This window comes from Parus major, chromosome 15, assembly GCF_001522545.3.
Source record: "Parus major isolate Abel chromosome 15, Parus_major1.1, whole genome shotgun sequence".
Lineage (NCBI taxonomy): Eukaryota > Metazoa > Chordata > Aves > Passeriformes > Paridae > Parus > Parus major.
In genome coordinates, this window is record NC_031784.1 from 13,135,900 (window position 1) to 13,155,293 (window position 19,394).

General features: G+C 56.6%; 1 protein-coding gene across 1 annotated transcript in view; it reads right to left on the bottom strand.

Moving 5' to 3' along the window:
* Positions 1 to 5,671, bottom strand: part of RTN4R (reticulon 4 receptor) — a 90,540-nt gene extending 84,869 nt beyond the window's left edge. The window contains exon 1 of the mRNA XM_015644327.1: positions 5,248 to 5,671. Within this exon, the coding sequence (XP_015499813.1) occupies positions 5,248 to 5,269 (22 nt within the window). The 5' untranslated portion in view covers positions 5,270 to 5,671. The remainder of the gene's footprint in view (positions 1 to 5,247) is intronic.
* Between the last annotated feature and the right edge of the window lie 13,723 nt (positions 5,672 to 19,394).

Here is a 19,394-nt window from a genome sequence, read left to right on the forward strand (position 1 = left end):
GGGTGTCCCTGTCATGACACCTGGCTGTCACCCCTGCTTTTACCCCCTCTTTGATACCTCTCCAGCACCTGCTCTGACCTCACAGGGAGCCAGCACCTTGTTCACCATCGCTCCTGCCCCAGCCCTGTGCCAGGGACAGAACCAGGCACCCCCACCTCCCCAAAGGGACATGGGGTGACCCAGGCAGGTGACAAAGGGCTTGGGCTGCCTCAGCCAGACAGGCCACAGGGCTGTGGAGGAGGACAGGGTATCTCCATCCTTGGGAAGACATCCATTCTTGGGAAGACATCCATCCTTGGGAAGACATCCATCCTTGGGAAGACATCCATGCTGGACAGGACAAGGCCCTGAGCAACCAGACCTGCCTTCGAAATCATCTGCGCTTTGAGCAAGAGGTTCTTTAGATGCCTCCAGAGGTACTCCAGGTGTATCCAGGTGATTCCTCCAAAATATTCCATGATTTCATGAAAGAAAATATTCTGAGCCTGGCCTTGCCTGGCCCATGCAGACAGGACCCAACACTTGAGAGCCATCAGGGTGACGCCTCAAACTGCTGAGCCCTCCTGAAACTGAACTAAAAATCCCAGCATTGGAGCATTGGTGTTTTCTTGTTTCCAGTCTCCTGGATGCTTTGCATGTGTTTGTGGAGTGTTTCTGCTTTCCTTGACAACCAGGGAGGATTCCAAATAAAACTCAAGTGATTTTCTAATCCTCTGGTTCCAGGAGAGGGACAATAAATGCTGTAAAATCTGCTGGTGCTGTTGATGAGCTGCAGTGTGAAGGCTGGGAGGAAGGTGGGCCAGCCCAGAGACACAAACCTGCTGTGGATGCAGCAACATCCCTCAGGAGATCATCAGTCTTGTCACCTGACAGTGTGGCACTGCTAAAGAGGTGATCAGTGACTGCTCAGACCTCCACATTTCAGCTCTGGGCTGAATTTTAACATACCTTGGGTCTCTTGGGACGTAACTCAGCACCACTCTCTGAGGACAGTGCTGGAAAAGCTGAGACATCATCACAGAAAGGCTCATTGATCTGGTCAAGGATACAAAGAAGGCAGAAGCAGGGCCAGGACCAGACTCCAGAGGCCTTCTAGGAGTGCTCCAGAAGCAGAGCAAGCACAGTCAGCCTGTGCACACCACAAGATGTGCTCTGCCCGCACGGCAGCCCAAGGGAAACACCCGTGTCAGCTGTGCCACTGTCCTGAGCCCACACACCTCACAGGGGTAACTCCAGAGCCCTGTGCCCGTGTGTCCCAGCAGACTCAGCCAGACTCAGCTCAGGCTGAGGTGAGTTTGCATATTTGAGCAAACTCTGCACGAATTCCTTCGGCATCTCTGCGCAAGCACGGCAGGATCCACCCTCAGCCTCTTTTAGCTGATTAAGACTTTTCAGTACAATTGTCCCCTTTTCCCTCAGCCTCAGGAAACCTCCAGGAGTTGCAACCACAGCAGGAAAGGGGAGGAGAAGCTGGGCTTTGTGTCTCCCCAGCCTCACTCCTCCCTCCCACACTGCTGCGTGTCTGTGATGGAGAAGCCCTGACACCCTGCTACTCCCAAACCCCAGACGGATCCATCTGGCCTCGGGACACAGCACAGAGCTTTCCACATGGCCAGGAGGGACAAGCCCTCCCAGAAACTCCCAGCCCTCGCAGCCCTCACGCTGAGATGCTGCCTCTCACAGCCCCTCTGTGCAGTGGTGCAGGATTCTCCTGCTCCACTGGGGCTGTGCCTCCTGCATAAAGAGAAAACCTCTTTAGGGACATCAGAGAGGCGCCTGGCACTCGGAGATTCGTCTTAATGAAGGTGCCAGCAGCAGAGAGCGTTGCAAATCCAAGGGGAAGAGGACACACAGCTGATTAGAGGGGCTCCTTTCTGGTCCCTGCAGGGTGAATCCCAGCTCCAGGGATGGGCTCTGAGCACGGCGGGGCTGAGCCACCAAGGGCAGCTCAGAGCAGAGATTAGAGCTCAGCTCTGTGCAATCTTCCTTGTCCTGCTTTGTGTGGAGGCTCTGGCTCAGGCGATTTTCCTTCTCCTTCTGCATGGCTCAGAAGGAAGGGAAGGGAAGGAGACCCAGCCCTTCCCAGGGCAGGCCCCGGTGCCCTCAGCCAGCAGAGCTGCTCCTGCAGGGGTGCAGCAGCCTCGGAGCATCCTTCCCTTCCCTGCCCCCAGCTCAACGGCTCCTCGCTGGTTCCAAAAAATGTGGAAAATTCCCATCTGTGCTGCTGGATTTTGTGGATTTTGGTTATTTCTTTGGAAGGTTCAATGGCCAAAGTCGTTGTTGGGGTCAGAAGATTGCACAGCACAGGGCCTGCGTCAGCAGGCACAGACTGGCTCGGGGAGTTTGGGATCTCAGCTGTGCATCCCCCTGGTCCTTGCCAGCTTCCAGCTCCACAGGATGAGCAGATGGAGCAGCAACCACACTCCTGCCCTTTTATTGCAGGCCCCTGGAGCAGGCAGGGAGCAGGGCAGAGCAGAGAGAGCTGTGTAACAAACTGTCCCCTTGCTCCTTCCCACCAGTGACTCCCTCTCCCTCCCACTTCTTTATGGACACAGCAGCTCCCAGGAGGTTTTCCCAAGCCAAGCCCAGAGCTCCTGAGCTCGGGATAGAGGGAATTAATGAGGGGCCCGGCTGGTTCAGCACGTGCTGCCCACAGCCCTCCACACTTTCTCATGAACTCCTCCTCTGGCCCAGCTTTGTCTGGAGAACATCCCAGATCCAGCAGGGAACAGCGATGTCTGCACCAGTTCAACGCCCAGGCACCGAGTGGTGCAACAGCACCTCCACCTTTTTGCCCGAAAATTCCTCTTTAAGCACATTCCTCTTTAGAAAACCTCTCCAAACACAGCCTCTGATGGATGAGCCCATGGAATACAGGTCTGAGGTCTGTGCCTCCTGCTGGGAAAGGGGGGACAAAGCCCAGAAAATGCAGCGGCGCCTTGATAAAAAATTTACATTATAAAGACAGGAAATACAGAATAATGCAATGAATGGTGTTTTCTCTCAAGAGGAAAAAAAAGAGCTGTTCTCACATCGGTGGTGCTGATGTAGTTTCTCATATTACAGGGGTTTGTATTCGGGTTAAAAAAAAAAATAAACATAGAAAGCCCTTTTTCCCTAAAAATGAATTGTGTTAATAAGGCAGCAAGTGCTGAGAACAGGGAAAGCTCTGCCTGTCCAACTGCCTCTGGTGGCTATTTCTGGCTTACAAGGCACTTGAAGCATCCTGGCAGCCCACAATGGGAAATGTAGTCCAGATCCAGCAGGATGGACACTCAGCTAAACAGAATCCCCCAGGTTCATAAGGACTTCCCAGCCAAACCTGCCAGCAAGCCAGGCTCCCCAGCCTCTCACAGGAGCAATTCATAAACTGCAGCAGAAAAGCAAATAATTCAACCCCAAACTCCTCCAAGCCTTGTTCTATAAATAAAGCCGTTGTAACACAGTTTTTATATTTCATTATCCCGTGTTGTTGCAGCCGATGCTGGCGGCAGCCGGGGATGTGAGTGCGTGGGGAGAGCAGCGCTGCAGCGGGGATGGGAGCACGGGGGATCGGGGGGTCCGCACCACACCCAGCTCCTGCCCGCTGCTGTGCCAGCAGAGCCAGCCCCGGGGCTGGCAGAGCCCCCGGCACCGCCTGGCACCGGGGGCTGGGCACAGCCACCGAGCCGCCGGGCTCGGACCCACGGCACCCCCTGCCCCGGGCAATGGGGGCTCGGATAGCGGGATCCCCTCAGGGCCAGGGGAGAAGCTGGCCCCCGAGCCTGCTCCCAAGGTGTTCCCCAAACAGGAATAAATTGGCCATTTCACGTTTCAGATCGACACAAAGCCTCTCAAGGAGGCGGTGTGCTGTGTGGATCACAGCTTGGATGTGTCCTTTGATCGTCACAAATAAATCAGCCGGAGTGCCCTCCAAAATAGAAAGGAAAAGAGAATTATATCTGTGTCGCCGACGGGAACGGGAAGCGAGCTGGAGCCAGCACAGCCGGGAGCAGAGCCCGAGCTGCCGAAGGCTCCGCATGCCCAAATCTCGCCTGCCCAGCACCTGGCCCGCCCTGGAGCCCCCACGATAGATCCCTCCAGTTAAAAACTGCAATCCATGGGCTGGGTTCCCAGCAAACACACCTGGGTGGCACACGCTTCTCGAGCGGGCTGAGCCCGCAGCCTGGCAGCGAGCGTTCCTCCCGAGCTGGGGCCGCATCCCGGTACCCCCGGAGCCCCCGAGAGCCGCCGCAGCCCCCGGTCCCTGTGCCAGCCCTGCCCCAGCTGGCACACCGGGGCAGGGAAGCAAAGATTATCGCCGAAATCCATGGAAAAGGGCTGCTTAAGGCAGAGCTCCGGCTGTGCCTGGCTGCAAGCTCTGTGCCTCTGCCCCGGCGCAGCGAGCGAGGTGAAAGGGGGTACAGCGCCTGTACCCCAGCCCTTCCCAACCTCTGGCTCCCGGACACGAACGGGGGGACCCTTAGGGAGGGCTCTGCGGGGAGCCCCCACCGCAGCCCGGTGTCCCTGCGGGTCTCCCGGACCCTCCGCGAACTTCCCCGCCCGGAGGCACCGCGAGCGGGACGGGCTCGGGGTGCGGGGCCGGAGCTCCTCCAGCGGCCGGGCTGCGAGCGGGGAAAGCCGGGCTGCCCCATCCCCTCTCCTCGTCCGGCGGGATGCGGGATGCTTCCCCCGGAGGCACCAACTTCGCCCGGTCACCCCAAGGCCGAGCTGAGCCAAGCCGAGGCTGGGCGGCGGCTGGAGGGGGCTCAGCCCGCTGCTACCCCTCCATCCCGCTGCTCCCTTTCCATCTCTCTGTCCTCCTTCCATCCCGCTGCTCCCTTTCCATCTCTCTGTCCTCCTTCCATCCCGCTGCTCCCTTTCCATCCCTCTGTCCTCCTTCCATCCCGCTGCTCTCTTTCCATCTCTCTGTCCTCCTTCCATCCCGCTGTCGAGCTCCGCGGCTGGAGCCGAGCCGTGCCCGGTGCTCGCTCCCCCTCCGGCCTCGCCTCCGCTCCGCTCCCGCAGCCGCGGCGCTCCCGCTCCCCCCGCGCCCTCCCCGCCGCCTCTCCCGGCCCCAGCGCCCGCTCCCGGCGCGGCCTCCGGCCTCTCTTCCCCTCGTGGCACCTTGGCCGCTCCCGAAGACGCAACGGGGGAAGGAAAAGTTGCAGCGAGGGAAGTTCCCGGCGCGGTGCGAAGTTGGGGCCGCGGCCGCCGTGCCCTGCTCGGGGGAGCCGCGGCGGCGGAGGGGGAGCGGGGAGCGCCTACCTTCAGCTATCGCCCTCTTCATCTTAGGGGTCGGAGAAGGCACGTCTGGAGGCGCAAAGTGGAGTGGCAGCGGTACAATCCTTGGGAAAGCGGGGCAGATCCCGGTGCCAAACTTCAGCCCGAGCGGGGAGCGGCTGCGCGCGGGGAGGGGGGGGCGCTCCCGGTGCCGGCGCCCTCGCTCATCGGGGGAATGAGCAGCCCCTGAGCTGGAGTCAGCATCCAGGCGAGGCTCCCCCTCCCTGCCTCGCCTCGCCTCGCCTCGCCTGCCTCGCCTGCCTCCTCCTCCCTCCGCCCGCCCGCCCGCCGCACGCACGGGGCCGGGGCTGCGGCGGATCCCGCGGCGGGGAGCGGAGCCGGCTGCGCTGGATCCCGGGAGCGAGCGGCGAGCGAGCGGGGATGGAGAGGCGATGAATGTTTTATGGGATCATGTGGTTTGACGTGAGAGGAATCAGCCTAGATCGGATTTACTGGCTGGAGGAGTGAGCGGGAGGACGGGGGAGCCGGGCACGGGCTGGCGGGGGGAGGAGGGGCCGCTCCGACGGCGGCGGCTCCGCGGCGGAGCCCCCGCGGTGCGCGGCCGCGGCCCGGGCAGGGCTGCGCGGGGCCGGAGCCTCATTCCTGGAGGAGAGGTGCCACCTAAAGGAAGCGGCGGAGAGGGACGCCCGGGCGGCGCCGAGCACCGGGCCCGCTCTCTCCTCCCCACCTCCCGCAGCAGCCGCGCCCGCACCGCGAGGCCAAGGCTCGGAGCCCCTCGGGAGGCACCGGAGACATCGGCGGGGGTTTTCCCATGCTCTGGATCTGCGCACCGGAGAGGCGCCGAGAGACATCCGAACCTGCGGTGCCTCCTCTTCCTCACCAGATCCGGCTGCTGCGGGTGCGGAGCTGCTGCTTTCCCGAGGGAAGGATGTCAGACAGCCCTTTGAGCACAGCCCGAAGGAGAACTCTTCCCTGTGGCTGAGCCCTCTCGCCATCCCTGCCCCTTGGGATCCATCCCTCTCCCGCGGGCAGGAAGAACAGCAGCTTGCCTCAGTTTACCCGGAGAGCACGAGGGTTACACTGTAGCTGAAGCAGGGTGAAGCTGGGTTCCCATCCTGCTGAGCCCTCCAGAGCCTCCCCTGTCCTGAAGGGACAAGGGCTCCTGCACAGGCAGATCCCATCTGCAGCCATCCCTTCTGGGAAGCAGAAAGGTGGATTTTTATTAAGTGAACTCATTTGCTCAGTGGGGAAAGGAGGAGGGAAGGATTGTGCCGGGGAAAGCTGGACATCCACAATATGGGGAGGTGGCAGCTCTGTCCCTGCTAGTCAGAGGTTCAGCTGCCACCAGGTCCATGGACAATGTGTGGATATGTCTGTATCCATGTGAAACCCCACTCTGAACTCTGCATACAGTCCTGGTGCCCCCAGCATATGGGACATGGAACTCTGGGAGCAGGTCTGGAGGAGGCCGTGAAGTTGCTCAGGAGACTGGAGCCACTCCCCTATGGAGACAGGCTGGGAACTGGGATTGTTCAGCCTGGAGAAGAGAAGGTTGTATGGAGACTTCACAACACCTTCCAGGGTCTGAAGGGGCTACAAGGAAGCCAGGGAGGGACTTTTCATCAAGAACTGGAGTGCCAGGACACAGGGAATGGCTCCCAGTGCCAGAGGGCAGGGATGGATGGGATATTGGGCAGGAATTGTTCCCTGGCAGGGTGGGCAGGCCCTGGCACAGGGTGCCCAGAGCAGCTGGGGCTGCCCCTGGATCCCTGGCAGTGCCCAAGGCCAGGCTGGACATTGGGGCTTGGAGCAGCCTGGGACAGTGGGAGGTGTCCCTGCCATGGCAGGGGTGGCACTGGATGAACTTAGAGGTTCCTTCTAGCCCAATCCCTTCTGGCACCCCACAATGTGCCTGTGTACACCAGCTGTAGAAATGCTACTGAGCCTTCATTCCTCACTTATGGTTTGTCAGCCCAACAGTGGCCATCTCTTCCAGCTTGCCCTCAGGGCTGGTGTCACAGACATGTCTCTGCAACACCTGCCCAGTTTCCACCTTTCTGTGCAGGTATCACTTCAAGTTGAGCCAGGGTTCAGTTTCTCCTGTGTGCAATATCCCTCTCACCACACCCACAGGCCTCACACTGAGCCCACAATCATCTGTGGGAAAAAAACTGAACCAAAGGCACCCAACTGGACACTTGGGGCAGATGGAGGTGATTTATTCACTGTGGGCTTTATTTGGGCCAACAGCCTCAGCTGGCCTAAGGTCCTGGGCTCAGGATCACAGGGTGGGTTGGGTTAGAAGGGACCTTAAAGCTCATCTGGTTCCAATCCCACTGCCCTGGACAAGGTGCCACTTCACTAGGTCCTTGAAACCTCACCTGAAAATGATCGAGGAGAACTGTCCAGACACCCTGGAACTGTGCAGATGTGAAGTTCTGTACAGCCTAGAGCCTGCAGCCATTTCCTCCAGCCCCCTGGAGAGGGCAGGTGGCACCTGAGGAGGGCAGGGGGCTCACTCTGGCCACTCTCTTTCTGTGCCTCCAGAATGCAAGAGTGCAGAGGTGGTTTCCTAATCCTCTTCCTTCCCACACCTCCAGCCCAGCTCAGGTACCCCTTGACCTTCTCTACCCCCTCTGCCTTGCCTGTTCCCTTCAGAGGGGGTTTGCTCTGGGTGACTCCCAGCTGTGTCCTGCCTATCCTGGATTGTTCAGGAGCCCTGTATGCACTTGATGAACAGGAGAGCACTTAATGAACGTGCTACCAGAGGAGCACTGTGCCCACAGGTCACAGCTGGGCCACAGCTGGGCCACTTGGGTCACTCTTGGGTGCTTGGGCCAGTCCATGGCAGGTCTGCTCTGAAGGAACAGAAGGCTTTTCTGGGGATGCCAGGATAGGTGAGGTCTGGGAAGAGACAAGGAACATTCCTGTGCAATCTGCTGTAGCACACTTTGCTGTTGGTTTATGGACATCTGGAAGGGAGGATGATCCCACCCCGGCCCTGCTATTCCTGCAGCCCAGCTAGCACTGCTCCTCCCTCCTGAACACACCTTCCAGCACTCCTGTTTCAGCAGTGCCCTTTGACTCCACCATCCCGAGTGGTGCAGCAGGAGAGAGAGGTCACTGACGTGCAGGGCATCCAAACAGCTGCAGAAGAAAGGACCCTGGAGCTGGAATTTCCTGGGAGAGGGCTGGAAGGTGAGCAGGAGCACTGAAGGAGTTAATTGAAGCTCTAGTCACAAGCCCAAAAATTCCAGGTTGTAGCAGGGAGGCAGCGGCTGTTTGGCTGACATTTCTGAAAGGTTAATCTGGAAATGGAGAGAGCACATCTGTACAGGGCTGGGGCTGACTCCTCCTGCAGATTCCTGCACCTCCTTGGGCTGTTTGAGCAGCTGTTCCACAGAGGTCCCCGTGGGGCAGCGTGGGGCTGTGACCCTGGCGTGCAGGGATGCTCCTCGGTGTCCTCGGGCCAGCTCTGCCTCCGGGCCCCTGTGACAGGGCACAGGGAACTGGCTCTGCCCTGTGCCTCCTGCTGGACATCTGTGCTTCCCAGCTCCATGGGGCAAGGGGGTGTCCAGCAAGAGCTGGCTGAAGGAGGGGTCTCCCAAGCTGGAGATCTCCCGGGGGAGCCGGGTGTTGTGGTGGGAGTAACTCTGGAGGGAAGCCAGAGCTCCTCGGGATGAAGACACCTTGCTTTGACTGGATAATTACATGTTCATCTCTACCTAATGCTTAACCACACCAGGATCAATTCTCTTCCTTCACACTGGGAGTGGTGTTTGTAAAGTGCCTCCCTGCGCTCTTCAGCCCGGGGATGTGAGCACAGGGACCCCAAAGGATTTGGAGCCCATTCCTGGGCCTGTGGGCACTGAAAAGAGAGGTGGATGTGGGGAAATAGAGAGGGCACATGAAATGGAATTCATTGCCCTTTGCTGAGCTCACATCCACCTCTTTCTTTTTTAATAGAGCCTAAAGGAATTGACTCCTGAATCCCAATATTGAATAAAGTGTATCTTGTTCTGGTCCAGTGAAGGCTTTTCACCTTTCTCCCCCATGGCCTTGTGGCTGATGTGGCTGGGAGCACCTGAAAACATCTCTGAGAGGAGCAAGGAGGCAGGAAAAGGACACCAAAAGACCAGGTTTTCTGCTCTTTCTAGTGGAAGGGTGATAAGATGCTCTTTTAAGGTCCCTTCCAACCCAGAGCATCCTGGGACTCTGTGTTGTGTCTCTGCCAAGTTCTGGCAGGAGATGTGGGCACACAGTGCAGTCTGGGCAATCAGCAGCTGATAGAATGTCACCTGCTCCAGGGATAACCATCCCTCTGTAGGAGCCACCCTTCAGAGACACCAGGAGAGCTTTTCAAAGCAGCCTCCACCTGCTCTGAGGCCAGGCATGGGCACACCATGGGACTCCCAAATACAGAACAGAAAGGGTTCCCCAGAGCCACCATCACTGCACTATTGACAAGGTTTATGTTTGACACCTTCTACCTGTTGACTTTCGTGAATGCACCCAGACCATGGCTCTTTTCCGGACATTTCCAGCAGCTGGAACTGGAAATTCCCAGCCCCTGCAGACTGGGAGGCTCTGGGAGGCTCTACATCAGCAGGGCTCTTCAGCCAGGGGAGCACACGAGAAAGATCTGTGCTGACAGGACTTATCCAGGCACCCAGAGTAGCTCCTGATCCATTTTCAGGACTTGAACTGATGCACTCCAGTGGGCAGAGAAGTTCTGTGCTGGCACAGTGACTCTTCTAGCAGAACAGAGTACCAATACGGAATCATCCTACCCACAAACCAAATATTTATAATATAAAACAGATACTTTACACATAACTATATTAGCAGTTGATGTGAAGTTGTGGCAGGTGGGACCTGGTTCTGGGATTGTTCTCCAGAACACCTCAGCTCCCACAGCAAGTGCACCACAGAGAGGAGTCCAGGTGTCCACAGGAGGAACTTCCTGGGGAAGAGGAGGGGCAGGCACTGAGCTCTGCTCTGCAGTGGACAGGGCCAGCAGCCAGGGAAGGGCTGGAGCTGGGCCAGGGCAGGCTCAGGCTGCAGAGCAGGGCAAGGTTCTTCCCCCAGAGGTGCTGGCACTGCCCAGGCTCCCCAGGGAATGGGCACAGCCCCGAGGCTGCCAGAGCTCCAGGGATACCCAGGGTGGGATGTTGGGGGGTCTGGGCAGGGCAGGGATGGGACTGGATGATCCTGTGGGTCCCCTCCAGCTCACACAACCAGGTCTGGTTTCTCCCCTGAAGTTGTGCAGTTGTGCCCTGGGTACCAGAGCACCTCAGCCAGCAGCTGGCAGGGCCAGCACAGTGAGCAGAGGACAGAGGCACGGCTGGCCAGCCTTGGATCCTGTGCAGGGACACAGGACATGGCAGGGAGCTGCTGGCTGACCCTGGGCCCTGCCCTGAGCTCTGCCTGGCTCCAGCCCCAGCAGGCAGGGCACTCCATCTCTGCTGGCTGCTGAGCTCATTACAGACCTCGTTAGCTCAGGGAAAGGCACTGAGTGTCTGTGGTGTTCATGGGCTGCTTTGCTCCTCTTGCCATGAAAAACTGCACCAGAGCCTGGCTGGGCAGAGCAGGGAAAGAAAAGCTCCCTCTGTGTCAGTGCATCCAGCCCTGCCCTGCCAGCGATCCCCTGGCTGCTGCCTCTCCCAGGAGTGAATGATGGCCCTGGAGCTCCTGCTCCGTGATTTCACTCACATTTCAGGCTGCTCCTGCCTGAGCAATGGGGTCGGCATGGACGAGTTGTTCCTGTAAATCATCCCAGCACCGCTCCAGCCTGACACATCAATCCCCTCTGGAAAAGGTTCCCACCTGGTCCTGGCGGTGCTGCTGAGATTGGGATGTGCCAGGAATCCTTCAGAAGGCTGTGCAGGAAGGGTTGCAGATTTTTTCAGGCATCTCTTGCAGAAAGCTGCTCCCTTTCCAGCCTTGGGGAGACTCACCTGGCTGAAGGCTGGCACTGGGCTTGGAGCAGCCTTGAGCTCACCCTGCACTGGCTGTGGAGCAGCTGGGAACAGGCAGAGAATGGTTTGGGGGACACCTCCCACTGTCCCAGGCTGCTCCAAGCCCCAATGTCCAGCCTGGCCTTGGGCACTGCCAGGGATCCAGGGGCAGCCCCAGCTGCTCTGGGCACCCTGTGCCAGGGCCTGCCCACCCTGCCAGGGAAGGATCTTTCCTGATATCCAATCTAAACTCACTCTCTGTCATCTTGAAGCCATTCCCTGTGTCCTGTCTCTCCAGATCTTTGCAGTGCAAGTTCTACAGGTCCTGCTGGCTTCCAGGTGACCATTTCTCTCTGCAGAGACAAATACCACATTCCCAAACTCTGGACTTTGTCTTAGGTTTTCCAAGGACCCTCTGGACAGGGGAGGGTGTGGAATCCTCCCAGCCTTACCCCAGCACCCCACAGGGCTTCTGAGAGCCCAGCTTGCCCAGCAGCTCATGGCACATCCCTGACAAAGCCCCCATGGGAGCAGGGAAAGCTGAATTTGGGGGTTCCAAAGATATTTTCCTTTCCTCTCCCTCCCCTGTGCTGAAGGGCCAGGCTGAGTTCCCAGCTCCCTCTGCACGTGGCTGTGTTGTGCCAGAGAATCTTGTCCGTGGCTCCCACCATCACTCACAGCCTTAAGAAAGAGGCACAATTAAAATCAGTATTTAAAGTCATCAAACAAGCAGAGGCAAATCTGAGCAGCCCCACAATTCACTGTGACATAAGAACCCAGGGTGCAGGGCTGAGCGCTGAGCCCCAGCGCCGAGAGCACAGTTCTGCCCACACTCTTCAAAATTTAATGAAAACACACCACTTTTAAACACTTCCCCAAATCCAGCTCGCAAAATCTGTCACTTTGATGTGAATGGTCCCAGTCTCAGACTAATCAGTCACTTTTACTTCTTCTTTAGTAGCTAAAGACGCAAATGAACTCCCAGCAAAGCGCACAGCTCCGGGAGGAGAATTTAGCAGCCAGATGGTTCTTGCAAAAGATTGGTTTTTAACAAAAAAATAAAAGTGAACCCGTTTCCCCCATAATGAGATGACACATCACAAGCCACTGCAAAGTGTGATATTAGAGCATCACTCTGCTACAGCAATGCCCCTTCCTAAAGCACCATGTAAATCAGAATTATCACTAATAACAGATCAATTAGTGCAAGGCACTGTAATTATCCCGTGCACTCAGGGAAGAAAGGGGAGCATCACACTGGGATTGCAAACATCCCTTTGTTTCCAGAGAAAGGTGCAGCACAGGGAGAGAAAACAAAGCACAAAGTGCAGGAAAGGCAGCAGGATTCCCAGAGCCAGGGGAGGGAATCCAGCTCCCATGGGATGGAAGAAGCTGGGATGGGCTGGAAACTCCCATCCAGGCAGTGAATCTCTCTCTACTGCTGAATCCATTTGCTTTCTCTGGATTGTTCCACATGCCCATGTTCCATGTGTGGAATTGCAGCTGGGGATGGGGATCAGAGCACAGCTGAGAACAAAGACTCTCCAGACCTCCATGGATCAAGGACAGAAGTGCTGGACAAGGACATTTCTGTGAGCTCCAGCAAAACGAGCACCACGGGGTGAAAGGGTTTGGATCCTCCCAGGATGCAGATCCTGGAGGGAAGGAGGAGCCAATGTCCAGTGCTCATCCTTGGCTGTCTGGGCTGGAACTGGGGCAGCAGCACAGGGAGCCAATCCCATTCCACAGGTGATTTGGAGATCTGCAGGGTGAGAACCCTGCACTCCTTCAGATGTTTCTGACCCACTGCTAAATAAGTCCTCAGCACCATAAAGAGAGAAATCATGTGCTGGGTACCCAAATGTCAGAGGTGAGTGAGTGAGTGAGTGAGTGAGTGAGTGAGTGAGTGAGGACAGGATTAAGAAGTCATATTGTCATGAATGGGACAGAAAGTGCAGAAGGGGGCTCCAGCCCCTTTCCCAGCTCCCTCAGCCGCTCCTGGGGCTCCAGCCCCTTCCCCAGCTCCGTTCCCTGCCCTGGACACGCTGCAGCCCCTCCAGGNTTTTTTATAATAAATTCAGTCAATATTCCCAGGTTCAGGCTGCTGTGTCTGTGATGGTGACCAGGGAGGGATCTCTCCCAGTGTTTACCTCTCCCTTTATTTTCTCTCCCCTTTCCAGCTGCAGAGGGACCTGATAAAGCAGCTTTGGTGGGCACCCAACACCCAGCTGGGCCCAACCCACCCCAGAGATTCTGCACATGCAGGGGGAGCCAAGGGGAGTGGGAGAATTGCAGCAAAATCTGACTGAAGACCTGACAGTAAAAGCTGCTCCTCCACGGAGCTGGGCCAGGGGAGCCCTGTGCATTCCATGGGTGCTGGAGGCTGGGCTGAACTGGGAATGCTGCGTGTCCCCCAGGCCATCCCAGGGACCTGGGCCCAGCACAGCCCAGCAGCTGCTCTCATCCCCACTGAATGCCAAACCTCCAGGACACACAGGATCCACACCCAGCAGCTTCTCGGGGTGAGAACCCTGCAGTCCCAGCTGCTGAGCACATCCTGCCCAGTCTGGGGTCCCTGCAGCACCAGCAGTGTGCTGGACACAGTGCAAGGAGTGCCAAGAGTCCTGGGAGCAGCAGCTGAAGAATGGCTGCTCCAGCCCAGTGGATGCCTGAAGACTTTTGTTTTTTATGTATTTTTCATGTATTTGTGACTTTGTAGACCACTGATGTGTGGTTATATAGCTCCTGATATTTCTCCTATCCTTTCTCTTAGATTTCAGAGTAAGAAGCTAACCTTCTAACACATTCCTGAAAACCTGTTTAGTCTTATTTCCAAGTGGAAGACCGACAAGAAGAACATTCCATTTTCCTCATCAGAATTTGAGAAGACATAATGAGAAGTGGGGCAAAGAAACCCTGGACCAGCTCCAGTGGGGCAGCACCTGGGAGAAAAACTCCCTTACCAACTGCTCTTCTAATTGGACAACACTTGTTAGATATGCTAATTTGTTAAATCTATAAGAATGGTACAAATCCAATACTAGGTGTGCCCGTGACTACTGGGACACCTGGGAGCTTCCAAATAAAGATCTGTGTTTTATTTTACTATTTTGTCACTGTTACAAGAGTTTCCTCTTCCTCAGCACAGCCACAGCGGTGGGATCCAGCTGGGGTCACCTTCCAGGTCCTGTCAGTGCTCTGGGCTCAGGGTTCCAGGGCAGCACATGCTGGGGTGGGCTGCAATCCCTGTGGAATCCGCTGTTATCTGAGGGCTCAGGTTTGTGCTTTCCTCCAATCCAAGGATTTCTCCACTGGGGTGGAGCCTGGGATCGCTGCCCACGCTTCCTCTGCCTTCACTGGGAGATGGCTTCTCCTCCTCACTTTGTTTGTTTGTTTGTTTTCCATTTCCTTGTGTATTTTTGTAAGTCTGACTCCTCCTCTCCCGAGGCCCCTGGCTGTCCTGGCAGCTGCAGGGACTTGCAGGAAAGCTGCTGGGGAGCACTGGCAGAAAATGAACACTGAATTTGTGACCGGGAGCAGCCGCCCTCACAGCCCCATCCCGAGCATCCCTGAGATCTCACAGAGGAATGAGAGCATGGCAGCACCACCTGACCGGTCACAACAGCTCTGATTTCAGATCTGCAGAGCTCCCAGCAGAGTTAGCAAATGAGTTGCAGACCGGGAACTATCTGCAAATAGTTTCCAATAATGAATTGAGGTGCGAAAGCTGCAATCTGCTCTGAGACAATCTGTAAACAGAGGGAAGGAAAATTCACCAAAATAAATTATTCATTTTGGATTACTCCTCTAGCTCATGTCTTAACTTGAAAATCTCCAGGGCCTGCAGAGATTCCTTGTGTACCTTGAGCAGAGCTGTGCTGGGGCAGGCACAGGGATGAGACACATCAGGGTGTCCCATCAACACCTGGCCAGCTCTTCTCCCCCCACTGAAGGGGATTTGCCACCAAACATGGACCAGCTCCATGGCCTGTCCAGGGGAACTGAAGGTAAATCTATTCCAGGCCAAAAATTGGACTCTTCCCCTTCGCTGTTGCCACCAACAAAGAGGAAAAGGAGCCACCCTGGAGCAGGAAGCAAAGCAGAGGTGGGATGGGGCATGGGGGAAGGAGAGGACATAGGGGAGCGGGGCAGGCTGGAGACAAATCACAGCTTCAGGCTGGACCAGCCCATATGGGACACACTGATGTGCCCACCAGAGTGACTGTCCTGGGTGAGGTGTGATGCACCAGGAACTGTGCCCAGCCAATTCTGAAACCTCCCAAACTGCCTGAGGAGGAGGAATTGGCCCTGAGGAAGGAGATCCCCCAAGAACAGCCTGAGGATCCCTGGGGGCACAACGGGAGGAGCCCCCCTGGCCCCAGGCTGTGCCTGGGGGGTGTCAGGGACTCGGTGTCCCAGCCCTGCACAGCTCCCTGATCAATCTGGGACTGGCAGGGCACTTGGCAGGGCTTGCTGCTGGAGAAACTGGCTAAGAGCAGAAAACCTGCACATGGAAAAAAGAAACATATGGAGCTGGAGGAAGGTGCAAGATGGGAAGCAGGGGTAGAGCAGGGATTTCTTGTTCAGTTATCTGCAAAGATTGCCTTGAGCTGCTCCTGGGTCCTCCTAGGCAGGATCTCCAGCAGAGACAAGCACCTTTGTCATTCTGCCCCATGGATCTACAGGTGCCAGTCTGACTCTTCAGTTTTTAGCCCTTTTAGTCAGTCCCAAGTCTTCAGGCTCACCATGGAAAGCAGCAGAGTGGAACTGGAGCACACTGAGGCATTTCACATAGAGGTGTGAGGTGACATTGTCTTCTTTGGTTAGAATTAAACGAGTAAATACAATTCTAGTGTGTGTTTTCCTGAAAATGTAATGCATGGGACTGCAGGGAAGGGCAAAATTCAGAGCAAAATTCTCCAGTACTGACCATGCCAGACTGGGCAGAAGATTGGAGAACCAAATTATTCCTCACACTCCAAGGAGGTTTTTTAGACTAAACCTGACCCCAGACATCACCTGGAGAGAATCTGTGGCAACCTGGACTTTTTCAAACCTCCTTTTCTGCCCTGAAACTTCCTCTACATTCAGGAGAGTGCAGTAATACTCAAACAGCTCAGGTCTGGTGGATTTGTCTTTGATCCAGATTGGCAATTATTGTCCCAAACTCCCATGATCCCAGCAAATGCCAGGGTTTGGCCTTTTGGAGCTGCTGGTGTTAGAGCCCAGCTAACCCTGCTCACTAACCACTGAATTACTGGGGCATTATTGCTGCTCTGGACCACAGAGGTTTTCCAGGGGATGTGCTGGAACTTTCAAGGCTTTACAAGAACTATTTCAGCTTTAAGAAACAACCTCAAGGAAATTTGTCAGCACTGTTCAACCAGCTCTTAATGAAGGCTTTAGAGACATCCCTGTCGAAGCCATGGCTTTGCTCTGCTAGAAAAGAGCAGGGGGACATTTGGGCACCCAATTCCACAGGGGAAGTGGCAAATGAAAGTCATGGAACTGAGTATTTTGGAAAAAAATACTGAGGACAGTGGGAAGGAGGTGTGGTTTTGGCAGCAGCCTGAGCCCAGAAGAGCTCCTGGGATAAGGCCACCTCCCAAACTCTCCTGGCCTGGTGGCCCCTCCATCGTCCACCCTTGCACAGAGCAGTGCAGGCACTGAAGTGGCAGCTGAGAACTGCTCCTGCAGTGTCCCCAGGAAAAGCAAAGTGCCCACGTAGCTTCCTAAAGCAAGTGGTTTTCAGGAAAAGACAGAAGGCTGCAGGAAAACAGAATGCAGCTCTGTGGGAAGGCTGCATGGAAATCAGCTCCTCTCACTGGAAACTTGACTCTCTGCAGAGCAGCTGCTGGTTCAGAGCCCTGGCAGCAGCACCGAGAGCTGGGAATCCAATGCTGTGGTTGCCATGTCCTGCAGGACCAGCAGTCCTGAGGCTGTGCTGGCCAGGCCTCCAGGAGGGGCTCAGGACACCCAGGCCGTGCTGCTCCTGCAGGGTGAATGTTGTGTGTGGAGCTGAGGAGCCCCCAGGAGTGCTGGAGGATGCTGTGAGAATGGCACACAAAGCACATCTCCAGCAAACCCTTCCACATTCCTGCACTGGAGGAACCTCCATGAGGCTCCTGCTTGTCCTGGGGCTGCTGTTTGTGCCACCTCTTGGCTAAGGATGTAAAATGGGCAGCACAAGGATGCGGGTTTGGGGGGTTTTGTGTTGCAGAGACCTCAAGGAAGAGCACCTGAGGATTGCCCCCGGTGCAGGCTGAGGAGCTCAGGGAGCTGGTGCAGTGTTACAGATGTGCCTGGGTGTGAGCTGGACAGGTTTCTGGCACTGCAGGCGCTGCTTGGACTGGAGCTGATGGGGCTGTGCTGCTGCCTCTCTGAGCAGTGTCCCTGTCAGTGGGACCCCAAAGCCACCAGAGGCTCCCGTGGCTCAGGTGTGAGCGTGGGTTTGACCCATGCTCCAAACCTGCAGGGCCAGCGCTGCCCATTCCTGCACAACGACATTATCTTCTGTTTCCTGGCTGCCTGCAATTAGCCTCCCGCAGCAGATGAATAATTTGTTCTTGTTGATTCGACAGAGCCACTTGGAAAGGGGACAAACAGCGCGTTCCGCCTCACCCGGCAGTTGCAGGCACGAAGGGAGGAAAACGCGGGCACGGCGCTAATTCCCAGCAGCAATCCCGAACATTCAGTGGCGCTGGCACAAGGCAGGCGACAAACGCGACAAACACAACAACCGGAGGAGCCTCGGAAGCGCTGCCACAGGCACCGAGCGTGGCTGGAGACAGGGGCAGGGAGGGCAAGGGCAGCCCCTGGGCCGGGAGCCGGGGGTGCCAGCCCATGGCCCCACAACCCCCGGGGGAGAGCTGATTTCTCGCCGTCACAAAACCAAAGCCATTTTCAGAAGAAGAACAGATTTTGGTTGGGAGGTGAGGGAAGCGGAGGGCCAAGAATAGAAGGGAACAGTGGGCGGAATTCTGACTCCCTGCTGCATTCAAAGTAAAGTACAGGACAAGTTTGAAGGAAGCAGCGGGGCAGCCCTCGGGGGAGCTGGCAGGGACAGAGGAGCCTGGCACGGCTGGGAGGGCAGAGCTGCAGGGACAGCACAGAGCAAGGAGCAAAGAGCACAGAGCACAGGGCAAAGAGCACAGGGCAAAGAGCACAGGGCAAAGAGCACAGGGCAAAGAGCAAAGAGCACAGAGCAAGGAGCACAGAGCAAGGAGCAAAGAGCAAAGAGCACAGAGCACAGAGCAAAGAGCACAGAGCACAGAGCACAGAGCAAAGAGCACAGAGCACAGAGCAAAGAGCACAGAGCACAGAGCAAAGAGCACAGAGCACAGAGCACAGAGCACAGAGCACAGAGCAAAGAGCAAAGAGCACAGAGCACAGAGCAAAGAGCACAGAGCACAGAGCAAAGAGCAAAGAGCAAAGAGCAAAGAGCACAGAGCAAGGAGCACAGAGCACAGGGCAAAGAGCACAGGGCAAAGAGCACAGGGCAAAGAGCACAGGGCAAAGAGCACAGGGCAAAGAGCACAGGGCAAAGAGCAAGGAGCAAAGAGCACAGAGCAAAGAGCACAGGGCAAAGAGCACAGAGCAAGGAGCAAAGAGCAAAGAGCACAGGGCACAGAGCACAGGGCAAAGAGCACAGGGCAAAGAGCACAGGGCAAAGAGCACAGAGCACAGGGCAAAGAGCACAGGGCAAAGAGCACAGGGCAAAGAGCACAGGGCAAAGAGCACAGGGCAAAGAGCACAGAGCAAAGAGCACAGGGCAAAGAGCACAGGGCAAAGAGCAAAGAGCACAGGGCAAAGAGCAAGGAGCAAAGAGCACAGAGCACACTGGAGTGTCTCCAGCAGGACCAGAGGCAGCAGCACAGCCCCTCAGGGGATGGCACGGGAGACAGGGATGGCAAAGGAGACAGGGATGGCACGGGAGACAGGGATGGCACGGGAGGCAGGGATGGCACGGGAGACAGGGATGGCACGGGAGGCAGGGATGGCACGGGAGGCAGGGATTTGACAGCAGGAGATGATGGTGGGGGCAGCGCTGAGGTGGATTTTAAGAGCGACAGCGCTGAGCATGAAATGCAGAGCAATCACCCAGGTCACGGAGCGCTGGGCGCTGCCCAAACACGGAATTTTGGGGTGTTGGTGGCTGTGAGCACGGACCCGGCCGGCCCGACGCCATCTGTGCGGCCACGGCAGGAACTGCAC